The following is a 27,083-nucleotide window of genomic DNA, read 5'->3' on the forward strand; positions in this document are numbered from 1 at the left end:
AATAGTGACGTCCTATTCTATAATAATAATAATAATAATAATAATAATAATAATAATAATAATCTGCACATCTGGCTGGATTGCCCCAGCCACTCTGGGCAGCCTCCAACATATATAAAAACATAATAAAACATTAAACTTCCTTATACAGGGCTGCCTTCAGATATCTTCTAAAGGTTGTCTAGTTACTTGTCTCCTTGGCTTGGGGGTTGTTGTTGCATAACTCCATAGCTTCCCACATTTCTCCTATAAAAATAGGGCTGTCCTATTCTGTTGTTGTTGTTGTTGTTGTTGTTACACTCTGCACATCTGACTGGGTTGCCCCAGCCACTGGGCAGCTTCCAACACATATAAAACATAAGAAAACATCCAGCATTTCCCCGATGAAAATAGAGACGTCCTATTCTATTATTATTATTATTCTCCGTACATCTGAATGGGTTGCCCCAGCCACTGGGCAGCTTCCAACATATATAAAAACATAATAAAACATTAAACTGTTAAAAACTTCCCCATCCAAGGCTGCCTTCAGATGTCTTTGGCTGTTACTCATTTCCTTGGCTCAGGAGTCTCAAAATTCCATAGCCTCCAACATTTTTCCGATACAGATAGGGTCATCCTATTCTATTCTTCTTCTTCTTCTTCTTCTTCTTCTTCTTCTTCTTATTATTATTATTATTATTATTATTATTATGAGGCATCTGATCAAGGCCTGTATTTTAAAATGAGCTTAAAGATATATTTGCAAATGTTTGTATGTTTCATGCCAGGCAGAAACCAGCTGGCTAAGTACTTTGGCTGTTGTTTATCTTCCTGCTCTCCTGAACAAGGGCTCCCCTGATTTATAGCAGTAGCAGGAGACAAGTTTCTCAAAGTTGTAAAAGGAAATTACAGGCTGGGAGCAAATGTTACACTGACCCTACATATTACAGAATACAACCAAGCTGCAAAAACACTAATTAAGAGTTGGTAAATAGTAAGATTTATTGTTTAACAGAAAATAATACCATGTGCCTCCCATCAGACTCTAGCCATATTTTCCTAAGGTTTAAGGTATACTGAGAGAGTTAAAGGGCAATAAATTTTGGGAAGAGCTAATGGGAAAAGCAGCTGGCTGGGAAAGCAGGGTGTAAACTGAAGAGGCTTCTTTTGAAGCTGTTTTTACTGAGTTCCTTTTTTACTTTGCAAAGGCCTTTTCTTCTAAAAAGCTATCTATGTTATGTATCCAGTAGTAGATAGGTAGCCGTGTTGGTCTGCCATAGTCAAAATAAAAAAATTCCTTCCAGTAGCACCTTAAAGACCAACTAAGTTAGTTCTTGGTATGAGCTTTCGTGTGCATGCACACTTCTTCAGATACAGTGTATCTGAAGAAGTGTGCATGCACACGAAAGCTCATACCAAGAACTAACTTAGTTGGTCTTTAAGGTGCTACTGGAAGGAATTTTTTTATTTTGACTATGTTATGTATGAGATTTGTTGGCTTAATGTAATTATGCAAAGGATTTAGAAAGTAAGAAATGTTAGATTCTTATGTTAGATTCTTATTTCATTGATGGTGTGTGAGAATGTGAACCCAAGATCTCTGTTTAGATAGAATTTAATACCATGAGCCATTTGTTTTAGCCATTTGTTTTGGAATGCAGGGGCAACAGGGGCAAAAGGTGATCTGGTAATTAAGGTGCCTTGTCGAGGCAAATGTAAGATATATGGCTACTTGTCTGCCATTTATGGATAGAAGGAAATATAGTTCTTTGTCTCCCATAAAAGGTAATAGGAAATGGGTGTATCTTTTATGATTGGTTCTAGCAAACAGCCAATAGGAATTTCAACCAGGCTGATTGGACAGAGGCAGCCATATGAGGAGCAAGGGGGCTGGGCTGAGGAAATATAAGTGCTGGCCATCAGGGCTGGAGGGGGGCAGAGCTTTGGTAACCATATGCCACTGTGCCTATCATTTATTTGTCTGACAAATAAATCATTATTTTAATTTTTCTATTGCTGCGTTGAATATTTCATTCCAGCTAAGCGTTAACCACGAGCAGGGTGCTACAATTATTTTCCGCACATCTGACTGGGTTGCCCCAGCCACACTGGGCAGCTTCCAACCTGTATAAAAACATGATGAAGTTTTAAACATTAAACTTCTCTATCCTAAGCTGCCTTCAGATGTCTTCCAAAGGTTGTCCAGTTACTCATCTCCTTGGCTTGGCGGTCACGTAACTCCATAGCCTGCGACATTTCCCCAATGAAAACAGGGACATCCTAAGCATGGGTGTCCCCTAAATCAATACAAATCAATACAACTCTGAGGTTCTGCCCCTCCCCAACAAAAGCCACCCACCCCCAACAAAAATCCTTGCTCCGCCCATGGTCCTAAGGAAATGTGGGACATCCCAGGATCCAATCAGAAACTGGGGCGGTTTCTCTAAATCCTGGGCTGTCTCTGGAAAATAGGGGCACTTGGCGGGTCTGCGATCTGCAGCTTTTACCAGAGGCCCAAAGGGTAGGGGTGGCAGGGTGCAGTTGCCCTCCCAATCAAGTAAATAAATTTAAAAATACTTAACTAAAAGTAAAACTACAAAAATAAAACTTAAAGTTAACTATTTTGGGGGAGGTGTTATTGGGTTGTTGTTTTTATTTTAATTATATATATTGTGGTTTTTATGTTAATCTTTTCTGTGAACAGCCCTGAGACCTCCGGGCAGAATATAAATTCAAAATAATAATAATAATAATAATAATAATAATCATCATCATCATCATCATCATCATCATCATCAGAATATTTGAAACTGAAATGTGCTACGCTTACTGAGTGTGCCCAGAAAAACTGCATTGGGAAAAAAGGAGGAATTTGAGAAGGAAGTGCTGACAAGGTTTTCAGCAGATCCAAGGAAACTTGCTTTAGATAAAAAGGTTCTTTGCGATTTTGCAAAATATACCCATTAACAGCATGAAAGGTACTCCCCGGTGTTAATCTTTTTTATTTAACTTCCTGGTTTTCAAACGGCTGAAGGTTTTGACAGATTTTTCTGAGTGCTTGGGGAGCCCTCGGATTTCTCCGTTAACAGGGTCAAAAGAAAGCAATTTAAAACAATCGTTGTTTTAAACGTATCGCCTAAAACAGTGGATTCGGAGAGAGAAGGCTTGTCTAATATTGCAGTTTTGCATCGAGGCTTGTTCTCTTTTCCCAATTGGAAAAATGTAAGGACTTGATACAGTTTTGCCATGTGACTATCACAGCTCAAGGCCTAGACAGAAGAAAGGTTGTGCACAGTGGCGTAGTGTGGGGGGTGCAGGGGGGCCGGTCGCACCAGGCGCAACATCTGGGGGTTAGGGTTAGGGGGCGCAAATCCACGGGTTAGGGGGCACAAATTACTTGCCTTGCCCCGGGTGCTGACAACCCACGCTATGCCACTGGTTGTGCATGCTTATGGAAATCATCCAGGTACTTTGTATTTTCTCATTTATCCCTGTCTTTTCCCTCATGTTATAGCTGGAAGCAGGATTTCTTGCCCCACGGTGACATGGTGTAGAAAAATTACTGATCGGTTCTATTTGTTGAATGATTTGCCTATGCAGTGATTTAAATCCCGGTCCATAAAAAGCCTTGAAAATATGCATGTCTATGAGCTTCAGAACATGGGTAGACCACATTTCCCAAATGAATGTGCAACCATTTCTGTGATTTTTCCCCCCTATTCCACCTGCATTACAAGCCAGGATCAGGACCAAGGTATAGTAGCACTGAGCAAAGGGGAAAGCGGCCTCTTTATAGCTGAATAACCAGATAGGTACTTCTCAGGGCACCTCTCAGACTTTATTGTCTCTTTGCCAGATGTCAGAGTCAGAACTTGTGAACAAAATCTCTCTGAAGTAGGGTCACCCGAGTTCATAATCTCTGTGAGGCTTCTTGTCAATTTCAAAGGCTTGTGCCTAGGCTGCTCGCCTTTCTAGGGGCTCATTGTGACAATGAATGGTATACCATGGCAGTTATGGCCACACAAAAAACCTTTTAATTAAGTGAAATCGGAAGCTGCTCTTTAAGTATATGTTCTTGCTTGATCTACTTCTGGGGCAGCTGAAGTTCCGACTGCATCAGAAACTGCACAACTTACAGCCAGCTGGAGCCTACTTGATGTTAGGAACTAAATTAACCTTTTAGGAATAAGACTTGGTCTAAGGGTCACTAGAACAAAGTTCAAGAGATACACTGCAGAATGAATATCTGAATGTAATGGATTTAAAATCTTTGAATTATTTAAACTTGTTTTCTTTGGAGATCAAAGGTAAAAATCCCCCCAAAAGAGGACATTATGGGGGGCAGGCTTTTGTTAGCGGGGTGCAGAACCTCAGTTAACGCAGTGTTTCCCAACCTTTTTTGGGCAAAGGCACACTTGTTTCATGAAAAAAATCTCGAGGCACACCACCATGCCAGATGGGGAAAGGTCACTTTTTACTTATGTAAAAAAAAATAAAAAAATAGTAACAGCATAGAAGGTAATGGTTAGGCTAGCATCCCTCTTCCAAATATGCTAGGTTTTTATTTGCAGGGACTGTTCTACATGGGAAAGCATTCAGCACTGTCATTCTCCCATCTGCCATCTGAATTGGTACTATTCTGGGTCAACTTACTCTGCTGCATGTGTAGATGAAAATGGCACCAAGTATGGGGGAGGGGGCAGAACAGGTTTCAGATACAGGATATTAAGCATACACGTACTTCAGATTGAACTGGTTGCTTGCTTTGCAAGTTTTCATTTCCCAAATGACTGCCTTGGCAAGCGCAATACCTACCAGGCTCAACGCCGGTCTCGCGCTGCCGCTTCCCGCGCTCTCAAGGACCCGGGAGGAGGAAGGCATGAAGGGAATCCCGAAGGCGCGAAAACCTCGCGCATGCGCAGGCCTTCCGCCTGCGACAGCCCAGTAGGCCGGCCGAAGCGAGCGGCGATGGGATGTGGGAGGGAGCTCGCTCGCCACCCCGCGTGTGCCTATGTGGGGCACGTTACAGCCCCGTGACGTCAGCGCCACGCAGGCAGACGGCGAGAGCCCCGCGCTGGGCGGCCTCTCCTCGCCGCCGCCGCCCCGCCTCTCACCGCCCGACTCGCCCGCCTCCCTCCCACGGCACACCAGGCAACGTCTCGCGGCACACTAGTGTGCCGCGGAACACCGGTTGGGAAACACTGAGTTAACGGAGTATCTTTAATGCTTTTCAATAATTTTTGAGGATTGGCTATGCCCATGGGTTGGCCAGCCACCTGTCAGAGATGCTTTAGTTAAGAGTCTTACATTGCAGGGGGTTGGACTAAATGACCCTCGGGGTGCCAACTCTACGACTCTATGCACAGAAAGCATTACATGTCAGTCTGTGCCAAGAAGTAGCAGCAACTAAACCACACAGAGCAAGGCTGCAGACATGCGCTCAGTAAGCGGGCACAGACCCCTGCAACTGACTTAGCCCGGAGTCCCCATGGGCCATACTGTATTTCGGATGCCGTATTTCAAACAGTGAATATCCAGACAGATAAACTATTTTTTTTTGGGGGGGGGCATAGCTGTTGAACTTTTTTTGCAAAATAAAAATAGAAAAAAGAGTTTTGACATATATCTGGATTTTGCTGGACATTTAAGCGATTTCCACCCAGATGCTGTTTGCGATGGCTCAATACTGCCTATGCCCGGGAATTTCAGGATGTATGTATGTCAACCCTAAGTAATGCAACCAGGGAACAGAACTGGATAAATTGCATGAAAATGACAGTTGTGGATTGGAAATAGGCAAATGATTCCATCTCATGAGTTTTTTTGGGCAAAAAAGCCAGGGTTTCCATATTTTGTAAACTTCCTGAATCAAATCTGTTTGAGGTTTTTTTCCCCGGAAGTCCATAAAATTATTGAGCGTTTTTAAAATGGAAACCCACCAAAATGGTTGAGCTTTCTTTTTGGGAACAATCCCAAGTGGTTGGGCTTTTTCGGAGGGAGAAACTTCCCTCCAAAATAGTGATCTTCCAATTGGGGAACTGTTTCTGCTGCTTTCCCCATCGCGTTGCCATACGTCCTGATTTCCCGGCCCAAATCCCCCCCTTGATCTTCAGAAAACAGGGATTTTCCTGACTCGTGGCCAGCCTATCTTCGGAGTTCTTTCCCGGGGAAACCGGCTTGCCGCGCGCCCGGATTCCCCCGGACCCCTGCTACTAGAGACAGCGGTGACGTGTCCGGGACATCCCGGACGCGTGGCAGCGCCCGGCGAGAGGGGCGTCGTCTTCCCTGGCGTCACCTGCGGGGACGAGGAAAGTTCCCGTTGCTCGCCTCGCCGCCGATTGGACGCGGCTTAGCCTGGTCCGTGGGCGGGGTGCCCTGCCGGCCAATCCCCGCCGTCGGAATGTGTTTTGGGGGCGTGGCGGATCCTCTCCCCCTCCGCAGCCTCCTGGCCGGCGCGCAGATGGCTCTGGGCGGCGCGATGCTGCGGACGACGCTCCGCCTCTGCGCTCTGTCGCGACGCGTCCGCTCGGCCTCCGCCGCTTCCAGCGCCTCCATGTCGACCCTGCTGATCAGCCAAGGCCGCTACTCGTGGCTCCAGGAGCTGGGGCTTCGCGAGGAGAACGAGGGCGTCTACAATGGCTCCTGGGGAGGCCGAGGAGAGGTAGGCAGCCACGGGCGGGAGCAAGCCTGAAAGTCACCGCAGCCAAATTTGGAGTCCAATCCGGATTTGCAGTTCTCCATGTGCTCCCGAGCATAGACATCTGACTTTAGCAGAGTTTCCCGAAACAGCTTTATTCCTATTATTTCTTTAATTTATATACATTGCAACCAACGCCTGATTTATGTATAAGCTAAACAAGCTATAGCTTAGGGCCCCACTCTCTTGGGGGCCCCCAAAAAATTTAAAGAAAAAATAATAATATTAATATACTTAGTTGTATTTCAGTCCAACAATTACTTTGATAAAATACATGTTTTGCTATGTGTAAGTGGTTTTAGATGATACCTATTAGGTCCATAAACTACCATATAACATGTATTCAACACAAAAAGCAGCAACAATTTGTTGTTGACAAAGGACAGCTGGACATATAAAGGGCTCCATTACCTTCAGTAGCTTGGGGTCTCATCAAACCTAAATCCGGCCCTGATTGCAACAGTGATTTAGCCATCATTGTAACATTATCATGCTAAAATAATTGTAAAATTATTGGAATGTATAAAATTGAAAACCACGAATTTAAGAAATCCTCTCTTCTCATATCTAATATATTTTCAAAACTGCAGGTTTTTACGATGACCCTGCCAACGTCTTGATCTGTTTGCAGCTTGTTATTATTTAAACCTTTAAAAATAATTTTCATTTATATACATTGCAACAATTATTTAGCTATAATTGTAACATTTTTACTTTTGACTCCATTCCCCCTCTTTCTGCAGTCCCTTGCGTTTAATTTCATCCTTTCCTGCATGCTCCGAATTGTCTTATTCTTTTAATCCTCTCTTCTCATATCTATCTTATATATGTTTTCAAAACTGCAGGTTTTTACGATAATCCTGCCAATGTCTTGATCTGTTTGCAGCTCCCTCTTTATACTACAATTCCCATCACCCCTAACCTCTGGTCCTACTAGCTTGGCATGATGGGAGTTGTAGTCCTCAAAAAGCAGCCGCCTTTGGGAAACCCCGCTTTAGACGAAGGCTGAAAAGACAGTGAAGATTAGCTGGAAGCGAAATACAGTGATTTATTGTAGTTAATTAACATGGGAGCCTTGGTAGCAAGTTAGCCCACGCTGGGGCATGTCTAACATGCCCCTGCGGTGCACTTTATATTTGAAAAAGCCATTATCCCTAGACAGCACAATGGTGCCACAATAGCATTTCCCGATAAATTGCAATTTCTGAAGTTCTGCGATGGCCAAGTCTGGCTACAACCAGGTTGCTTTCGGAAGTCGAAATGCCCTCAGGTTTATGATGTGGGATTTGTGCACATTCATATTCTGTGGAAAAGGAGCCTGCCTTTTAATGTGTAACCTTTCGGTGGTTTTGAAACACACTTGATTTTGTCTATCTTTTAACAAATATGTTGCCCTTTACCAGTTGCCACAGTCCGTTTCCTGGCCGGAATCGGCAGGAGAAAGGGACACGTTAATCATTCATATTGTTGGGCTGAGAAAATGTTTGTCCTTTGGCTATGCTCCTATCTTTGGACCTTCTCTTTCTGGAGATGTTTGGGTACCCTGCTTGGAGGGCTCCCAAAGGCATCTAGCCTGGCCACTGTAGGTGGATGCTGGTTGAGAGGGAAGAATTCCAGACCTAGTAGGCCTTCCTTAGTTATTTATCATGCATATGTATAGCCCGCTCTTTAATAATATCAAGATACTATAATATCCAGAATATCAAACCATAGGAATACGGAAACATGCTACTTAGGGCTCTTGCCTGGTCTCTTGGGCAGAGTAGGAGCTGCTTCTGGATCACCGAGCAAGAAAAAAATCTATAATTGGCTGCTAACTGTTGTGTACATCTGCATAATAATAATAATAATAATAATAATAATTATTATTATTATTATTATTATTATTATTATTAATTTATTTATACCCCGCCCATCTGACTGGGTGGGCAGCTCCCAACAGAATATTAAAAATACAATAAAATATCAAACATTAAAAACTTCCCCTTCAGATGTCTTCTAAAAGTTGTGTAATTCTTGAAATCCGAAGAGTTCCACAGGGTGGATGCCACTACTGAGAAGGCCCTCTGCCTGGTTCCTTGTAACCTCACTTCTTGGAGTTAGGGAACCACCAGAAGGTGCTCAGAGCTGGACCTCAGTGTCTGGGCTGAATGATAGGGATGGAGACGCTCCTTGTATATTGGGCTGAGGCGAGGCTGCTATATGCGATGGGCAGAACAGCCCTATGCATAGTCTTAATAATCTACTTAGAAGTGAAATCCATTCAATTTGGCCTTAAATCCACTTGGGAGAATAAATATAATTGCCTCAATCCAGGAACGGGCAGCGGAAGGCTGCATGTTTTGTGTGATGGTCCCATCTCTCCCCAGAGCAAGGCCACTTTATAGGAATCCAAACTCAGGATCTGTGTATCATCTTATGGGTTTTCCCCACAACGGTACTGCTCAATGTGCCCATAGCTTGCTTTGGTGTGCAGATTGTGGTTCTCATTCCGCTGCAGATCAGGGTGAGTGTATTCAGATTGAGATATAGGACCATCCATACTATGTCCTTTCCCAATGTAGAAGTGACTCTTGAACCTTAATCCTTAAAGCTAGAGAAGAAGCTATGTTCTTGGTGACTAAAGAGGATTGGCACATCTTTCTCTCTTTAGGTTGTGACGACATATTGCCCTGCAAACAATCAGCCAATTGCCAGAGTTCGTCAGGTAAGGTTCTTTCTTTCTCTCTTTGATCAAGTCTATAGATAAATGCTACACTGGAAATTTTTGCAATACTCTTCGAATAGCCAAAGGCTAGGTTTGGAATGTCAATAGAGCTAATTGGGGAGGGGCTGTGGAAAAGTAGCTGAGAGCAGTGGAAGATGGAAATTTTATGGTTGTACGCTCCCTTCCTTTGCTGGATTTAAATCACATGTGTTGAAATGGTGGTTGCGCCACAGAAATGGGTTCGTGGTATATTTCCTCTTTTATTCTGCCACTTCAGGCAAACTATTTCCAAAGGTTCTGAAGCTTTTTATGTTCAAATAGCACCTCCTTCTTCCATAAAACTAGAATTTGCTGGCTGGGTACATTCTTTTTCCATTGCTGTTTTCTACAAGAGTCAAAAAATTACAAATGTTGTGACTCTTGTTTATTTAAAAAAATATATCATTACAGGCCAGTATCGAAGACTATGAAGAAACACTAAAGAAAGCTAAGGAAGCCTGGAAAGTATGGGCAGAGGTACGTTTGAATTCCTTAATATTTTTCTGAAATACAGGCAGCCTCCCGTTTACACAGGAGTTGTTTTCAGAAGCACCTCGCAGGTCGGCGAAATCATGTGTAATTGAATCCCATTGAAAAAGCCTGCAAACGCCGACCCCCGTTCTGCCCCTTTAGTGACGACAACAACAACAACAATTTATTATTTATACCCCACCCACCCGGCTGGGTTTCCCCAGCCACTCTGGGCAGCTCCCAACAGAATATTAAAAACACGATAAAACATCAGACATGAAAAATGTCCCTAAACAGGGTTGCCTTCAGATGTCTTCTAAAAGTCAGGTAGTTGTTTATTTCCTTGACATCTGATGGGAGGGCATTCCACAGGGCGGGTGCCACTACCAAGAAGGCCCTTTGCCTGGTTTCCTGATGTTTCCAAGTCACTTCTGGGTTCGGCACTATTCGCTTACACACAGTCGTGCGTGCATTGAATGCGCATAAACGGGGTACATTCTTTGATGAGCCACAGACTCATTAAACTCATTTTTATTAAGCAACGCCGTTAGATTCTGATGCGTTTGCCTTAATTTGTGTGAGTCCTCTTTCTGATGCTTTATGCCTTACGCTGCCACTGTAAGCAGTTGCTATTAGAGTTGTGCTTTACAGGTGGCAGTTTGTGTGGTAGATCTGTGACTTCATTAGTACTAGAAGACTAAACGGCAACACCAATATTTCAAAGATAATAATAAATAATAATAATAAATTTTATTTATATCCCGCCCTCCCCAGCCGAAGCTGGGCTCAGGGCGGCTAACAACAATCAAAATAGTTCAACATTCTAAAACATTCATTATAAGATTAATTAAATCAAATTAAAATCAAATTAATGGCAACCATCAAGCAAAATTTTGTGCAGATTGCCAGAGGAGGGGGTCAGGCTGCGCCCTGACAAAAGGCCTGGTGGAACAGCTCTGTCTTGCAGGCCCTACGGAAGGATGTCAGGTCCTGCAGGGCCCTAGTCTCTTGTGACAGAGCGTTCCACCAGATTGGAGCCGCGGCCGAGAAGGCCCTGGCTCTAGTTGAGGCCAGCCTAACCTCTCTGAGGCCTGGGATCTTTAGGGTGTTTTTATTTGCAGACCGTAAATTTCTCTGTGGGACATACCAGGAGAGGCGGTTCCATAGGTACGAGGGTCCTAGGCCGTATAGGGCTTTAAAGGTTAAAACCAGCACCTTAAACCTGATCCTGTACTCCACCGGGAGCCAGTGCAGCTGGTACAGCACCGGATGGATATGATCTTGCAGCGAAGACCCCGTAAGGAGTCTTGCCGCGGCATTCTGCACCCGCTGGAGTTTCTGGGTCAGTCTCAAGGGCAGCCCCACGTAGAGCGAGTTACAATAATCCAGTCTGGAGGTGACCGTCGCATGGATCACAGTGGCTAGGTCAGGGCGAGAGAGATAAGGAGCCAACTGCTTAGCTTGGCGGAGATGAAAAAATGCCGCCTTTGTTATAGCTGTAATCTGCGCCTCATATGTAATATGCGGGTCATAGAAAGGGAAGCCACAACTTTTGAAGAACTAAAGACGCATTTTGGCACACTTGCGTTTTTGAAAAGCATCTGCATCTCTCGGCATGCAGATTTATTTCAATTGTCTTATGTATTCTCACAAATACACACACACACACACACACAATGGGAAGTGTTCAGAAGCATCTGTAGTTTTTGAAATACCAAATAATTTTTTCTTCGGATTTCCCTGGAATTCAGACAAGTTGTGTCACTCAAGAAATCACCCATGATATTTTATTTCAACTGTTACCTTGATACTTTCAATGGTGTTAATAGAGATTGCCTCATCTGGATACACATTATTTAAACGTACGGTTTTGGACAAAGTCCACAGTGTTTCGTAAGACTGGGCTTAAACCCGTTTTTCTCTTCTTTGTCTAGGTTCCTGCACCCAAACGAGGAGAAATTGTGAGACAGATTGGTGATGCCCTGAGAAAGAAAATCAATGTTTTGGGAAATCTGGTACGGTTTGCTGCTGCGACAGTAATTGCTCTGGCTGAAAGTTTTGGGACCATGTCTAAAATACAGCCACGTCTGTAAAATAAGAAATGATACAGTTTCATTTGTGTGAATACCGTGGGGTTGCAAACCCCGACGATCGGCAACTGATCATAAGTGCTTGCAAAGTGCAGAGCTCTGCTTTGCCCTCACAATTCGATTCCAAGCTGCCTGGGCCAAAATGGACCACCCGGCGCCATTTTGACAGCAGGTGATTGACTGCCCGCCTGTCAGACTTGACACATGGGAACTGAGGGGATGAGGATCCAGCCCACTGGTCGGTGCAGTTCCTTGCCTCTGATTCATATAGGGCTTAGTAGAATATTTCCTATTCAGTGATTGAACAGGACCAACATATTTCCTTAATACCGTCAGGTTTCTTTGGAGATGGGGAAGATCTCTGCTGAGAGTGTTGGCGAAGTCCAAGAATATGTGGATGTCTGCGATTATGCAGTTGGCTTATCCCGGATGATTGGTGGACCTGTCTTTCCTTCGGAAAGTAAGCATGTGTCTTTCCCTTTTTTTCTTTCTGAATACATAGGTAAAGGTAAAGGGACCCCTGACCATTAGGTCGAGTCGTGGCCGACTCTGGGGTTGTGGCGCTCATCTCGCTTTATTGGCCAAGGGAGCCGGCATATAGCTTCCGGGTCATGTGACCAGCATGACTAAGCCGCTTCTGGCGAACCAGAGCAGCGCACGGAAACGCCGTTTACCTTCCCGCCGGAGCGGTTCCTGTTTATTTACTTGCACTTTGACGTGCTTTCGAACTGCTAGGTTGGCAGGAGCGGGGACCGAGCAACGGGAGCTCACCCTGCTGCAGGGATTCGAACCGCCAACCTTCTGATCGGCAAGTCCTAGGGTCTGTGGTTTAACCCACAGCGCCACCCACGCCCCTCTCTGAATACATACTGGATGCTATTAAGTAACCCAGGGCAGGAAAATCTCAGCACTGTCAACTTTGCAGCTGCATTTCACGGCTGTTATCTTGAGCATGTTGGCACAGTGAAGAAAATTTGTATTTTCTTGTATTTTCCTCCAAGGAGCAGGCTGAGCGATGCCTTCATGGGTTCCAGCGGAATAAGTTATCATCCCTATGGATCACCTTGTATAACTCCTCAAAATGCACAAATAAATGGGATGCAAGTGCAAGATTCTCCTTGCCAAACCTTGCTTCTCACTCAGAATACAAAACTAGGAAGAAATAAGCTCTTCTGGCAGGATTGCAGCCTTGAGATAACAACAGATATAACTTTCATTGCATGGCTAACAGTTGGGTGTGGACTTTTCAATTACTCGGCTAGGAGCGCTCCAATTTTCAGTGAGCAGAGGTGGGAGGTTTAACCCTTTCCTTGCGTTGAGAGAATGAAGGATCACACCTCCACTTCCCCATGACTGTGGTCCTAGTGAAAATCCTTGCAGCTGGCATTATGATTTTTTTCAAGCAGCACATGTAAATAGGTTGAAATGGATGTATTGAATAGTATATGTGAAATATGCGGTATTTATGTGTAACACTGGAAACCATGGAAGGGAAGTCCACGGGTGAAGAAATTTATGGGTTTTTTTGTTTTTGTGAAAAATCAATAAATAATATTTACAAAAAATATCATTTTTTTCAAGCAATACAGTTAAAGTACTTTTATATGAAGTACTTTTAAAGTACTTGCAAAAAGAGATCTTATTTCAGATTATATAAAAGATGCCTGTAAGCACTTTTTGGCTCAAAAAGTAACGAAATCGTACAGTAACTGGTGACCTCTTAACTTACAACAGGTGTTGCACCTTTTGAGTATATTTCATGGCTGTTGGAAAGCTGTTCTCCATGCTTGTAAAGACCACTAAATTGGGAGCAACCATTGAATTAGGCTCCTTTCGTGCTGGTTTGCGCTCAGTGCCGAAACATGGTTTAATGCACTCAAACCATGGCTTCTCAGGCTGGCTTTTTAAGCTAAGTAGAGTCTGTGTTGAACCAGCACCTCTGTTTTGAACACAGCAATAAGTTCAGATCATTTTAAAAGCGGAACTTTACCGAGTCAAAGTCGTCCTCCGAAGTATGCCGGAGGAGAAAGGGAGGGAGGGAGCCTGACTCTTTACTCAAGCTGGTTTCGGGCTTGTAGATCTCATCCTATGCAAACAGAGTTATTTTTTGTGCTTTGCTGCGAAGGGCTCTGCTGTCCGATTATTTACTAAAATAAGCTCGGTGCCTAAAAAAACTATCACAATAAGCTTTACGACACAGTGTGCTTGTGGGGATGGAATTTGGCTAATTCTTGTGTACACTGAGTTCCTTGGATAACGAGAAGGATAAATAGAATAAATGAAATCCCATGCTCATCAAATGTCCTCTACTTGGCTTTTTATTTGCAGGGCCTGGGCATGCCTTAATAGAACAATGGAATCCTTTGGGATTAGTAGGAATCATCACAGCTTTCAACTTTCCTGTAGCAGTTTATGGCTGGAACAACGCAATTGCAATGGTCTGTGGCAACGTCTGCCTCTGGTAAGTCGATCTGTCCTCCTTTATGGTGATGGTTTTAACTGGTGGCCTCTAATCTAACAAGGGGCGCTGCGCCGTTTGAGTATATTTCATGGTTGTTGGAAAGCTGTGCACTGCAGATGCAGAAACTGGGCGTTGATGGATTCCAACTCCCATGAGCTCAATCAGCATGGCCAATGGTTGAGGATGATGGGAGTTGTAGTCTAGCAACTGGCCACCTCATGAGAAGAGAAGACTCCCTGGAAAAGACCCTGATGTTGGGAAAGATGGAGGGCACAAGGAGAAGGGGACGACAGAGGACAAGATGGTTGGACAGTGTTCTGGAAGCTACCAGCATGAGTTTGACCAAGCTGTGGGAGGCAGTGGAAGACAGGAGTGCCTGGCGTGCTCTGGTCCATGGGGTCACGAAGAGTCGGACACGATTAAACGACTAAACAACAACAACAAAAAACATCTGAATAGCCACAAGTTCCCTGACCCTTCCGTATGCTAAGTATTTATTCGCCTACACAGCAGTTTTCTGGAATGTACTTAAAGCAGAGACTGTTTCCATTTCTTTATTGAATCTCTGTTCAGCAGCTGAGATAGTTGCCTAGAATTACTGAGTCATATTTTTACAGTGGAAAGATTATGATGCTTATTTGGTTAGGTACTCTGTCTATCGGCCACGTGTGACCAAGTGAAGATGCTGGACATCTCCACCCTCTGCCTGGGATCATTAGATCTGGACTGTTTTCACACACAAGCAACACATTCTGTAGAATTCTATCTGTTATATTTTATCGGCACAATCGGAATGAATTTCAGGAACCAAAATGCTTTTTCTGTGCAGCCTGGGCAGGAGCAGTGAATGAGATTATAGTTAATTGTTCTAGCTTATTTTAACTTATCCCACCTCACTGCTGTGCTCGCAGTTGGGAAGAATTTTCTTGTATTATGAATGGTCCGCGTCACCACTAAGAAAGAAGTCAGAACAGGCCAGTATATAGTTGGACTGTCCCTGGATCAAGTGACTTTTTTTCTTTTAAGTTCTCGAAGTTCTTAAACTAGCTGAAGGTTGTGATCTGAACTAGCCAGATGCTTAACTGAGAATCAATCACAGTCAGTCCATCGTTTGAAAAATAAGACTTGCCCTGAAATGGCAACAAGCCATTCCATTTTGGCGACTGTAACCTTGGTTTAAGGAGACATTTGGCACGTAGCTTATACATCTGAGTTTCTAACACTGTACCCAAGTTTTAAGTAACCAAATATTGGTGGCCTGTTACTTCAAAGTTGCATGTTGTTTGGAGTTTTCTCATTTTAGCACCTGTTAAAATGAAAAGATGAAAACCTGGTAATCTACTGATTTAGGTAATTTTAGGTGTTCTAATGCAGCAGCTTCTTAAAATATGCAATGTTCATTTTAAAATAAGCAGTTGGGAAGAATAATCTTTCCTGGTTTGTTTCCCTCCAAAGGAAAGGTGCTCCCACAACGTCGCTTGTTAGTGTCGCTGTTACAAAGTGAGTTTTCACTTATCTTTGTTGCTAGAACTTCTGTGCTTCCTTTCTGTCTCCTGTTCATTCTTCTGTATTGTTTTAAGAAGCTGGCTGAGTGCCGCCTTCGCTGCAGCTTGCATTCTGGGCTTCTCTGGTAGCGTCTGAAATGAGAAGTCTATGTCAACCTCCCTACTTTCGTTGCATTAGGGAGGGATGCGGATAATAATAATAATAATAATAATAATAATAATTTATTTATACCCCACCCATCTGGCTGGGTTTCCCCAGCCACCCTGGGTGGCTTCCAACAGAATATTAAAAACGTGATAAAACATCAAACATTAAAAACTTCCGTAAACAGGGCTGCCTTCAGATGTCTTCTAAAAGTCAGAGAGTTGTTTATTTCCTTGACATCTGACGGGAGGGCGTTCCACAGGGCAGGTGCCACTACTGAGAAGGCCCTCTGCCTGGTGCCCTGTAACTTCACTTCTCACGGTGAAGAAACTGCCAGAAGGCCCTGGCAGCTGGATCTCAGTGTCCAGGCATAATGATGGGGGTGGAGACGCTCCTTCAGGTCTACTGGGCCGATGCCATTTAGGGCTTTAAAGGTTGGCACCAACACTTTGAATTGTGCTCGGAAATTTACTGGGAGCCAATGCAGGTCTCTCAGGACTGGTGTTATATGGTCCCGGCGGGCACTGCAAGGTCATGTATGAGCTGCCTCTTCTCCACATAGTCCCACATCTCATTTTGGGTGGTTTCTACAAACCCTTCAGAAGAGATTTAGGGGGTGAATGTTAGGGAAGGAGGGGAAAGTCCTGTTGACCAAGCCGAAGTTGTTCTGTGCATGCTTCCAGCTAGCTCTCCGTTGAATACGACCTTTTTGTATGTGCGTTTGGCAAGGTGATGAAAAGTCAAGTCTCACTATGTCCTGCACGTGTAATCCTTTTGCCAATGAACCATCAGGACATCTAATGAATCTTCATTCTTTGTTTCCTAGAATAGTTGCCCAGGTTCTGGAGGACAACAAACTGCCTGGTGCTATCTGCTCTCTGGTCTGTGGTGGGGCAGATATTGGGTAGGTGCAACGTTTGGTATTTTTATGCACAGTTTGGGAATATAGTCTGGTGAATCTTGTTAAATCCCTGTTAACCTCTTAACGGTCCTTTTAATCTACAGCTGCAAATGTTTCCTACGCTATTGACTCGTTGCATCAGAACAAGAATGAGGCTTCGCTTAAACTGTGATCTCCTTACTAAAGGAAAACCCATTCCCTCAGTAGACCTAGATTTGACACGACAACGCCGTCCCCTGCATATCTGCTTGGAAGTAAATTCCATTGGGTATGGCGGGGCTCACTCCAGATAAAGGATTGCATTGTGCACCCACTACCACAAATATGATGGCTAGAAATGTCAAATTCACTAGGAAGTTGAATTTACAGTAAGAAACCACACTTGTCCCTGATCAGTCATTCTAAGAGCCACTCTGAACCTTCAAGGTTCAAGTTTGCACACTTAAAAGGAATAGCTGTCTTGTGGCAACTTTGGTGTGTTCTCCCTCCAAATACAAAAACTTTCAAATATACGTGCTCCGTAAGCTTTGAGTGGCAGAGCAGAACGCTAAAGCGGTGGTTTCCAAATTTTTCCCCTTGGGCCATTTGAAAATCGCTGGTGGTCTTGGTGACCACTTAATAATCTTTCTTGGTGGACCACTTTATAATCTTTCTGCAATTGCAATAACTTTGGGCTAGATCCGGCATGAATTTTAATTGCGTTTTACGGCTGATATTTCTTTCGATTTTTTGTTATTGCCCTTTGCATTCCATAGACTTCTGATTGCGATGCGATCAAATGCAGTGTAGGAAACAAAAAAAAGCAATGGATTTGGAAAAATGAATGCACACATGGCATGGGACAGCAGAAGGAAGCTTGTTCATGATGTTAAAAATACAGACTTTCCTTTAGACAAATACCGTATTTTTCGCCCTATAGGACGCACTTTTTCCCCTCCAAAAATGAAGGGGAAATGTGTGTGTGTCCTATGGGGCGAATGCAGGCTTTCGCTGAAGCCTGGAGAGCGAGAGCGGTCGGTGCGCACTGACCCTTCTCGCTCTCCAGGCTTCGCGGACCTCTCTGCAAGCAGCGGGAGCGCTCCCGCTGCTTGGGGAGAGTTGCCGGCATCCCAAGGCCTGTGCACGCTGATCTCAGCGCGTCCAGGCTTCGCGGACCCCTCCGCAAGCAGCGGGAGCGCTCCCGCTGCTTGGGGAGAGTTGCCGGCATCCCAAAGCCTGCGCGCGCTGAAATCAGCGCGTCCAGGCTTCGCGGACCTCTCCGCAAGCAGCGGGAGCCAGCGCTGGGCTCCCACGGCTTGCAGAGAGCTGCCTGTTTGGGGGCTGGGGTCGGGGGAAGCTCGGGTCGCCCCAGCCCCGCGCCTGGGGGGAAATAATTTTTTCCCCTTTATTTCCCCCCCCCCCCAAAAAAAACTAGGTGCGCCTTATGGGACGGTGCGTCCTATAGGGCGAAAAATACGGTAGCGAAGTTGATGGTTGAGGAGTGTCACAAGAATTATAAATTTGATTGGCACAAATGTAACGTGTTTTGAGAGTGAAGGGCAGGGCTCCTCCTTCCTCCCACCCTAACATACTTTCTCATTCTACCTGTTTTGCCACTGACTAAGAATCTTCCTCTGTCCTCTGTAGCAAAGCGATGGCAAAGGATGAAAGAGTGGATCTCTTGTCCTTCACTGGCAGCACCAATGTGGGCAAGCAAGTAGCGATGGTGGTTCAGGAGAGATTTGGTAAGTGGCGTATCGTGATCCAGTATCTCTTCTGAATTCAAGGAGTCTTACAATTTTCCATGTTGGCAACTGCCCCGTGTTCTTCAGGTGAAGGGCAGTACACAAATTCAATTAACAACAACAACAACAACAACAACAACAACAACAATAATAATAATAATTAATAATAATTAATGCAAATGGAAAGAGTGCTGGCTTTGGTCCAGCAGAACTCTTCCTATGTTCTTACAAGAAGCATCATGCACAAGTCCTTTGCATGCACATAGAGGAATTCTGAATTGTGGCCTGCGTTAAGGGGTTTTTTTCCAGCTTACAGAAGAAGCTGCTTTTTAAAACAACAACAACAACTTTGGCTCCCTTCTTCTTTTGTGAGCCTCTTTATTTATTTAGTCCATAAATTTTACACACTGCTTGGTTGTTGTTTTTTATATAAAAAAAATACTCGCTCAAAGATGCAAAGTCAATATGACAACTGGGTGTGAGGAGGGCATATTCCTAGCTAGGAATTGTGGGTAATGTTCACATGGCTTACTGCTTTTTTTATTTCAATAGGACGGTCTCTGTTGGAGCTTGGTGGAAACAACGCTATTATAGGTAATTAATATTTTCATTAAACGTTAAAGCCGATCTCTGGCTGAGTGAATGCGCATGGCCAATGGCTTTGCTGCAGGTACTTAGGAATTTCCTGGAAATTTGAGTCCACGTGCTTTCATGATGAGCTGCTGGTGTTTGCATTTAAGAGGGTGCTCAATATCTGTTTTGAAGTGTCACTTAATAGCCTTTCCTTTCAAGCTCACTCCACCAAATGAAGGTCTTTTGCTTCATTTGTTACTTGCCACGTTCCTGCCCAAAATTCCGCAGAGTCCTCTTTGGCCTCCTAATGCCAGCGAATAAGATTCCAGAGAAAAAACTGGGGTGCCCTTGTTTTTCTTGAGCATAAAGTCGGGGGCCGGATGGCAGCTCCAATTGCTTTGCTGCGTTGGCTACAGTTCCAGATCAACGGTGGGAGCAGAATGGTTGCAGAGCTGTTATATGTGGATTGGAGTTGCAGTTCAGCAACATTGAGAGGGCCAGAAGTTCCCTATAGAAGACGTTTCTGCTTTATCTTTTTTTGTGCAGTGTGTGTTTTGCACTATCCAGTTATACTCCACTGTGTACCTGTCTCACCAGATCCGCGGGGAACTGGGCAATTCTCCTCGATTCAAAACAACAGGGGGTTTTCAGCTGTTACTCAGAGTAAAAAATTAGAGTTGAAATCAGTGGATTGAACTTAGCTATGTTTGGTGATTTTAACTACTACCTACTTTTTTTGGGGGGACGCGGGTGGCGCTGTGGGTTAAACTACAGAGCCTAGGACTTGCCGATCAGAAGGTCGGCGGTTCAAATCCCCGCGACGGGGTGAGCTCCCGTTGCTCGGTCCCTGCTCCTGCCAACCTAGCAGTTCAAAAGCACGTCAAAGTGCAAGTAGATAAATAGGTACCACTCTGGCAGGAAGGTAAGCGGTGTTTCCGTGTGCTGCTCTGGTTCGCCAGAAGCGGCTTTGTCATGCTGGCCACATGACCCAGAAGCTGTACGCCGGCTCCCTCGGCCAATAAAGAGAGATGAGCGCCACAACCCCAGAGTCGGCCACGACTGGACCTAATGGTCAGGGGTCCCTTTACCTTTACCTTTACAAGTTTTTTTATGTGTGTGGCTGTTGGCAATTCTGTACTCTGAGGCCTTTCAGGTGTTTTGCTACTGCCTATAAAGGCCATTGAATGCCTTCAGAATCAAAACCTGCTTCTCTCTTCCCTAATGCTATTTTCTTTTTTGAAATCATTTTTATTTGGTTTTACAAATGCAAAGTTATAAAAATCCAAATATATATTCACATACAGAGATTCCTCCGAATCTACCCCCCCCTTCATGGGATCCCATTCTGAACATTTACAACCGCATATTCTTCCATACTCTTAACTTTTATATCAGTCCATCTTGTCCATGGTTTTCATTACAAAACAAGGGAGATCAAAATCCTGCCAATGTTTCCATCTGCTTACAGTGGTCTCCTAAACAACTTATAAAAATTTTCCCATTCTTTTATAAAGCTTTTGTCCTCTTGGGTTCTGAGTTTTCCAGGCATCTTTGACATCTCTCTTCCCTCATGCTTTTTGACTGACTGCTCAGACCGTCGGTGAGAGTCTCCTCCGTCTCCCCAGTTGCATCTGAATTCTCCCCTTTCTGTATCTTCTCAATGCCTTGCAGTCTTTGATGATGCCGACCTTCAGCTGGTCATTCCGTCGGCCCTCTTTGCGGCTGTGGGGACAGCAGGCCAGAGATGCACAACTGCCAGAAGGCTGGTAAGAAGCGCTGGGATTTCCGTGTCTTCTCCAAACACCTGTTTGGATGGTAGTCGGACGCCTGCAGTGGCGTTAGGAACAGTGGTGGCTTGTGCCCAGGGCCGGATTTAGGTTTGAGGAGGCCCTAAGCTACTGAAGGTAATGGGGCCCTTGATATGTCTAGCTGTCCTTTGTCAACAACAAATTGCCGCTGTTTTTTTGTGTTGAATATATGCTATATGGTAATTTATGGACCTAATAGGTATCTAAAGTCATTTGCGCTTAACAAAATACAGTGGTACCCCTGGTTACGAACTTAATTCCTTCCAGAGGTCTGTTTTTAACCTGAAGCCATTCTTAACCTGAGGTACCACTTTAGCTAATGGGGCCTCCCACTGCTGTTCTCATCCTGAGGTAAAGTTCTTAACCCAAGGTACTACTTCTGGGTTAGCGGAGTCTGTAACCTGAGGTGTTTGTAACCCGAGGTACCACTATATGTATTTTAATATTAGATAACAGGTACAACAGCTTGACCTACATTCAACTGTGCTGCGCTGCAGTCTGCAGCTGCATGCTACATGTTGCCATACAGCCAGTCTATGCAGAATGTAGGCACCCTATATATAGAAATGAACAAACCAGTGATAGTTTAGGGAGCAGGCTAGCAGGGCCCATTACTTCCATCATAGGAGACTACACAACACAAAACACTGTTGCTGTATGTAGGTTTTATTTTCTTTGTTTTTTATCTTATATTTTGGAAATGTACATCCAGGTTTTTTTCCCTTTAATTTTTTGGGGCCCCCCAAGAGAGTGGGACCCTAAGTTACAGCTTGTTTATACATAAATCTGGCACTGCTTGTGCCCGTTGTGGCTGGCAGGATGGCAGGCCAACAGCTCGGTGGAGCCAGAGCCCAACAGTAGACAGAGCCAGTGGCGTAGCGTGGGTTCTCAGCACCCGGGGCAAGGCAAGTATTTTGCGCCCCCTAACCCGTGGATTTTAGCACTCGAGTCTCTTCCGCGCCCCCCCCCAGATGTTGCGCCAGGTGCGGCAGGCCTCCCCTGCACCCCCCACGCTACGCCCCTGCTCCCACCACAAGTCTTCAGGACAGCCATCCGAAGGCTGGCGCGGGGAGAAGGTCTCTCCGCCCCACCGCCAGCCTTCGGAGGAGGTCCGAGGACAGTGGGGTTCCTGCTTCCTCGAGGAGGGCCGGCCAAACGCGCCCCCCAAAATGTTGCGCCGGGTGCGGCCGGCACCCCTGGCACCCCCCACGCTACGCCACTGGACAGAGCCTGGTAGTTATCGCTTTGACTCCCTCTTGGCCGTCCTCCTTGCTGGAATTGTGCAAAGGGCGACACTGCCACTAAGGATAAAGAAGCGAGTAAAGTCTGGCTGACGACGGACTGAGCTTGCTTTGTCCTAATGCAGGCAAAGGCAAACTTGGCCCTCCAGATGTTTTGGGACTACAACTCCCATCATCCCTAGCTAACAGGACCAGTGGTCAGGGATGATGGGAGTTGTAGTCCCAGAGGATCTGGAGGGCCGAGTTTGCCTTTGCCTATCCTAAGGGACCAGCCTCCACCGATTTAAGAGGGGCTCTTGTGTTTGTTCGTGCCTGTTGCTCCCCTTCTCCTGCCTGAGCAACACAATATCTGTCCAGTTCCAGGAAGGAGTTGCCGTCTGAGCGCATCAGCAGTTTTAAGCACTGCTCATTCTATAACGGTCTGACTGCCCGTAGAAACTTTTCAATGAATCATTACATAACTATTAGGTATATTCCTGTATATTCCTGTTGCATTATTATGTAATTTATGTGAAAATACTCCACATCATAATGATGGAATGCTCTGTTGTTGTTCGTGTATGCCTTCCATCATCATTAAAATAACAACAACGACGACAACAACAACTTATTTATTTATACAGTGGTACCTCGGGTTACATACACTTCAGGTTACAGACTCCGCTAACCCAGAAATAGTACCTCAGGTTAAGAACTTTGCTTCAGGATGAGAAAATAAATTGCGCTCTGGCGGCGTGGCAGCAGCAGGAGGCCCCATTAGCTAAAGTGGTGCTTTCAGGTTAAGAACAGTTTCAGGATAAGAACGGACCTCCAGAAAGAATTAAGTTCTTAACCCGAGGTACCACTATACAGTGGTGCCCCACAAGACGAAGGCCTCGCAAGACGGAAAACTCGCTAGACAAAAGAGTTTTCCGTTTTGGAGGTGCTTCGCAAAACGAATCTCCTATGGGCTTGCTTTGCAAGACGAAAATGTCTTGCGAGTTCCTGCGGGGGTTTCCCCCCCCTTTTTCTAAGCCGCTAAGCCGCTTATCAACTGATCCGATAAGCTGATAAGCCGCTAATAGCGCTAATCCTCTAATCCGTCAATGGGCTTGCTTCACAAGACGAAAAAACCGCTAGACGAAGAGAATCACGGAACGGATTCTTTTCGTCTTGCGAGGCACCACTGTACTCTGCCCACCTGGCTTGGGTTTCCCCCGCCACTCTGGGCAGCTCCCAACAGAATATTAAAAACATGATAAAACATCAAACATTTAAAACTTCCCTAAACAGGGCTGCCTTTAGATGTCTTCTAAAAGTCACATAGCTGTTTATTTCCTTGACATCTAATGGGAGGGCATTCCACAGGGTGGGTGCCACTACCGAGAAGGCCCTTTAGCAAAGAACGGAACCAGAAGAACTCTGGTTAATTCCGAAGCGATTATCTTTCTTTAAATTTGTCTCCAGCACAGTTTGTATTGGTGCGGTTCTGTAAAAATGATACATATTTTTTTCAATATTTCAAGCATTGGATAATTTTTGTTTGCCAAATGAGTCATGCTTAGGCAACAGATCACAGGCTTCATAGCAGCCTGGGGGAAATCCCAAATGCTCTTTTAATATTTTTTTTTATTCCAAAACCATTAGTTCTAAACTCAAAAGGGGATTTTTGTAGAACAAGATTTTCCCTCCTCCCCCCCCCCGACCTGTCTTCCAAATCTTCTATGGAGGGTCCTTAAGCTTTTCAAGGTGTATTTTGGGATGTTGGAGCTGCAGGAGGAGAAAGGAAAGACCCGTTCTATTAATGGCTGTCTGCTTGTGCGTGATGTTTGATGTCTCCCGTTATTACTGCTCGCTTTTGAAATAAGGTTATTTAAATTCTGATCAGATCTCCCTAGTTCACAATGAATAGGAAAATACAGTTCCGAATTGCAGGCTTATGCAAATGAATAAAACCCAATAGGTGAAGCAGAAATGTTGGCACATCTCATTTAAGTCAGCAGTTACTTAAAACCTCATGGGTTTTAGAGAGATTTAGGAGAAGTACCTAGCTTTCTCTTGATTGTGCATAGTGAAATTATTCCACGTTTTTTCCTTAAAGACCAAAATGTGCACTGGATTCTAAGTCTTTGATTAAATGTTTTAACTCAAAGTGCTATTATTTGGCTTTAGGCAGACCGAAGTTCTTCAAATTCTGTTTTATGGTTTGCCAGACCAATTGCCGCGTAAAGAGCCCTTTGTATGCAAAAGGAACTGGATTCTAGAGCCTTTCGCTACTGCTGTTTGAATATGTTGGGCTTTGTTAATTTCCGCTTTAAACGTCTTGGCAATTTTACCCTGAGATGGTGGAAGAATTTGCCAGCTTTCAAAAATGCCATCTGGTTGAGAAATAGAATGTGCATTTCTCAGTACAGTGGTACCTCGGGTTAAGAACTTAATTCATTCTGGAGGTCTGTTCTTAACCTGAAACTGCTCTTAACCTGAAGCACCACTTTAGCTAATAGGGCCTCCCGCTGCTGCCTGGAGCACGATTTCTGTTCTCATCCTGAAGCAAAGTTCTTAACCTGCCTGAAGCACTATTTCTGGGTTGGCGGAGTGTGTAACCTGAAGCGTATGTAACCTGAAGCGTCTGTAACCCGAGGCACCACTGTATGTATCTGGGGAGAAAGAGGAACTTGCCATAACTTAGTTTGATATCAAGGACAGCATAAAAATGGAAGTACTTTACAGTCGTATCTTGGTTTTTGAACAGCTTAGTTCTCTAACGTTTTGGCTCCCGAACACCACAACCCCAGAAGTGAGTGTTCCGGTTTGCGAACTATTTTTGGAAGCTGAACATCCGACGGGGCTTCCACGGCTTCCGATTAGCTGCAGGAAATTCCTGTAGCCAATCAGAAGCTGCACTTTGGTTTTTGAACATTTTGGAAGTCGCACTTTGGTTTTCAAACATTTTGGAGGTCATACTTCCAAGGTACGACTGTATTGGCATTTTCAACATTCGGAACAAACTCTTAGCAGCCCCATTGTTCTCTGCAAGACCTTGGAAGTTAGCACCTCTGTTGCCAATCTTCAACATGTTTTTTTCTTCTAATGTTTTATTAGTTTTTGCATGAAAGCATCCATGATGAAGTGGTGGAGAAACTTGTAAAGGCGTACGCACAAGTCCGTATTGGAGATCCTTGGGATGGTAAGAGCTCCTCTTTGCTCTGGGAAGCATTGCATGGTGGTTCTTGGTTGCCATTGGAGTTTGGGAGAACTGAACAGTTGCCCACTTCCCAAACTGCCATTTTTTTTTGGGGGGGGGGAGCGGCTTTCTTCATAGCTCTGCCTCTTCCTTACAGGATTACCTGTGAGGTGTCTGAGAAGAAACTCTGTGTGCACACATGTGTGTGTGTGGGCGTTTTGAACCACCCAAATGCCTTGCCCAAACTGTTGCTTCTCTTACTTAGGAAGGAGAAGTTGCATTTTGGTGCAAGAAAATGGCTTTAAGCAGCTCCAACTTGGGCCAAGCCTAGCTAATCTGAACTTCTTTCTCTATATATGTATATAATGGTTAAAGAAGAAAGTCTGTGAGTCATGGTGGAGGGGAGAGCATGTATACAACTTCAACAGGGCTTTGTTTGTTTTGTTGCTATTTTGTTAATGTTGTTAATACTGTTTTATAGATCTGAATAGTGCCATACTTTGTGAATCCTATATAATATAATATAATATAATATAATATAATATAATATAATATAATATAATATAATATAATATAATATAATATAATATAATAATATAGTAATATAATATAATATAATATACCGTATTTTTCGCTCTATAAGACGCACCAGACCACAAGACGCACCTAGTTTTTGGAGGAGGAAAACAGGGAAAAAATATTCTGAATCTCAGATGCCAGAACAGCAAGAGGGATCGTTGCGCAGTGAAAGCAGCAATCCCTCTTGATGTTCTGGCTTCTGGGATAGCTGCGCAGCCTGCATTCGCTCCATAAGACGCACACACATTTCCCCTTACTTTTTAGGAGGGAAAAAGTGAGTCTTATAGAGCAAAAAATACGGTAATAATAATATTATAATATTATAATGAGTTGGTGTAACTCAGGGGTCAGCAATCTTTCAGCAGGGGGCCGGTCCACTGTCCCTCAGACCTTGTGGGGGGCCGGACTATATTTTGAAAAAAAATATATGAACGAATTCCTATGCCCCACAAATAACCCAGAAAGGCATTTCAAATAAAAGGGCACATGATACTCATGTAAAAAACACGCTGATTCGTGAACCGTCCGTGGGCCAGATTTAGAAGGCGATTGGGCCGGATCCAGCCCCCGGGCCTTAGCTTGCCTACCCATGGTGTAACTGATGTTTAGCTTATTTTTTAGTTGTTTTGTTAATAGTGTTACATAGATGGTAATTGTTTTATTTGGGATTTGGGATTGTTTTCCTGTTGATTTGGTAAGTATTCTGTATGATTTATGCTGTATTCGTGATGTTCTATTATATTATTTTTATCTTCTGTTTGTAAGCCGCTTTGGGATTCATTTGAATAAAAAGGGGCATAGAAATAGGAAAAAAAGAAAGAAAAAGATCTGATCCTATTCAAGGTGCAATAGTCCTAGGCATTATCTGGATTTCAACGTTGTGATATATCAGCAGCTTGAATCCCTTGATATGCTGATATATCACAATGTCTGGAATGTATCTTGGCTGCTTCTTCCTCCTTAGGGTTGCTGTATCTTGAAGAGCAAAAAAGAGGAC

The 27,083-nt window shown here is 44.2% G+C and overlaps 1 protein-coding gene and 1 long non-coding RNA gene across 2 annotated transcripts in view; both read left to right on the forward strand.

Moving 5' to 3' along the window:
• Window positions 1–6,440: 6,440 nt before the first annotated feature.
• ALDH7A1 (aldehyde dehydrogenase 7 family member A1) overlaps window positions 6,441–27,083 on the forward strand; it is a 31,125-nt gene continuing 10,482 nt past the window's right edge. The window contains exons 1-12 of the mRNA XM_081213743.1: window positions 6,441–6,643; window positions 9,333–9,386; window positions 9,837–9,902; window positions 11,831–11,911; window positions 12,323–12,446; window positions 14,315–14,447; window positions 15,903–15,947; window positions 16,924–17,001; window positions 18,625–18,722; window positions 19,275–19,316; window positions 20,967–21,061; window positions 25,426–25,510. Coding sequence (XP_081069869.1) covers window positions 6,443–6,643; window positions 9,333–9,386; window positions 9,837–9,902; window positions 11,831–11,911; window positions 12,323–12,446; window positions 14,315–14,447; window positions 15,903–15,947; window positions 16,924–17,001; window positions 18,625–18,722; window positions 19,275–19,316; window positions 20,967–21,061; window positions 25,426–25,510 — 1,102 coding nt within the window. The 5' untranslated portion in view covers window positions 6,441–6,442. The remainder of the gene's footprint in view (window positions 6,644–9,332; window positions 9,387–9,836; window positions 9,903–11,830; window positions 11,912–12,322; window positions 12,447–14,314; window positions 14,448–15,902; window positions 15,948–16,923; window positions 17,002–18,624; window positions 18,723–19,274; window positions 19,317–20,966; window positions 21,062–25,425; window positions 25,511–27,083) is intronic.
• Window positions 21,460–23,589, forward strand: LOC308597866. Its single transcript, XR_014013227.1, has 3 exons — window positions 21,460–21,978; window positions 22,341–23,182; window positions 23,504–23,589. It is a non-coding gene; the product is annotated as an uncharacterized lncRNA (long non-coding RNA).

The sequence above is a fragment of the Podarcis bocagei genome, assembly GCF_964188305.1.
Source record: "Podarcis bocagei genome assembly, chromosome: 11".
Lineage (NCBI taxonomy): Eukaryota > Metazoa > Chordata > Lepidosauria > Squamata > Lacertidae > Podarcis > Podarcis bocagei.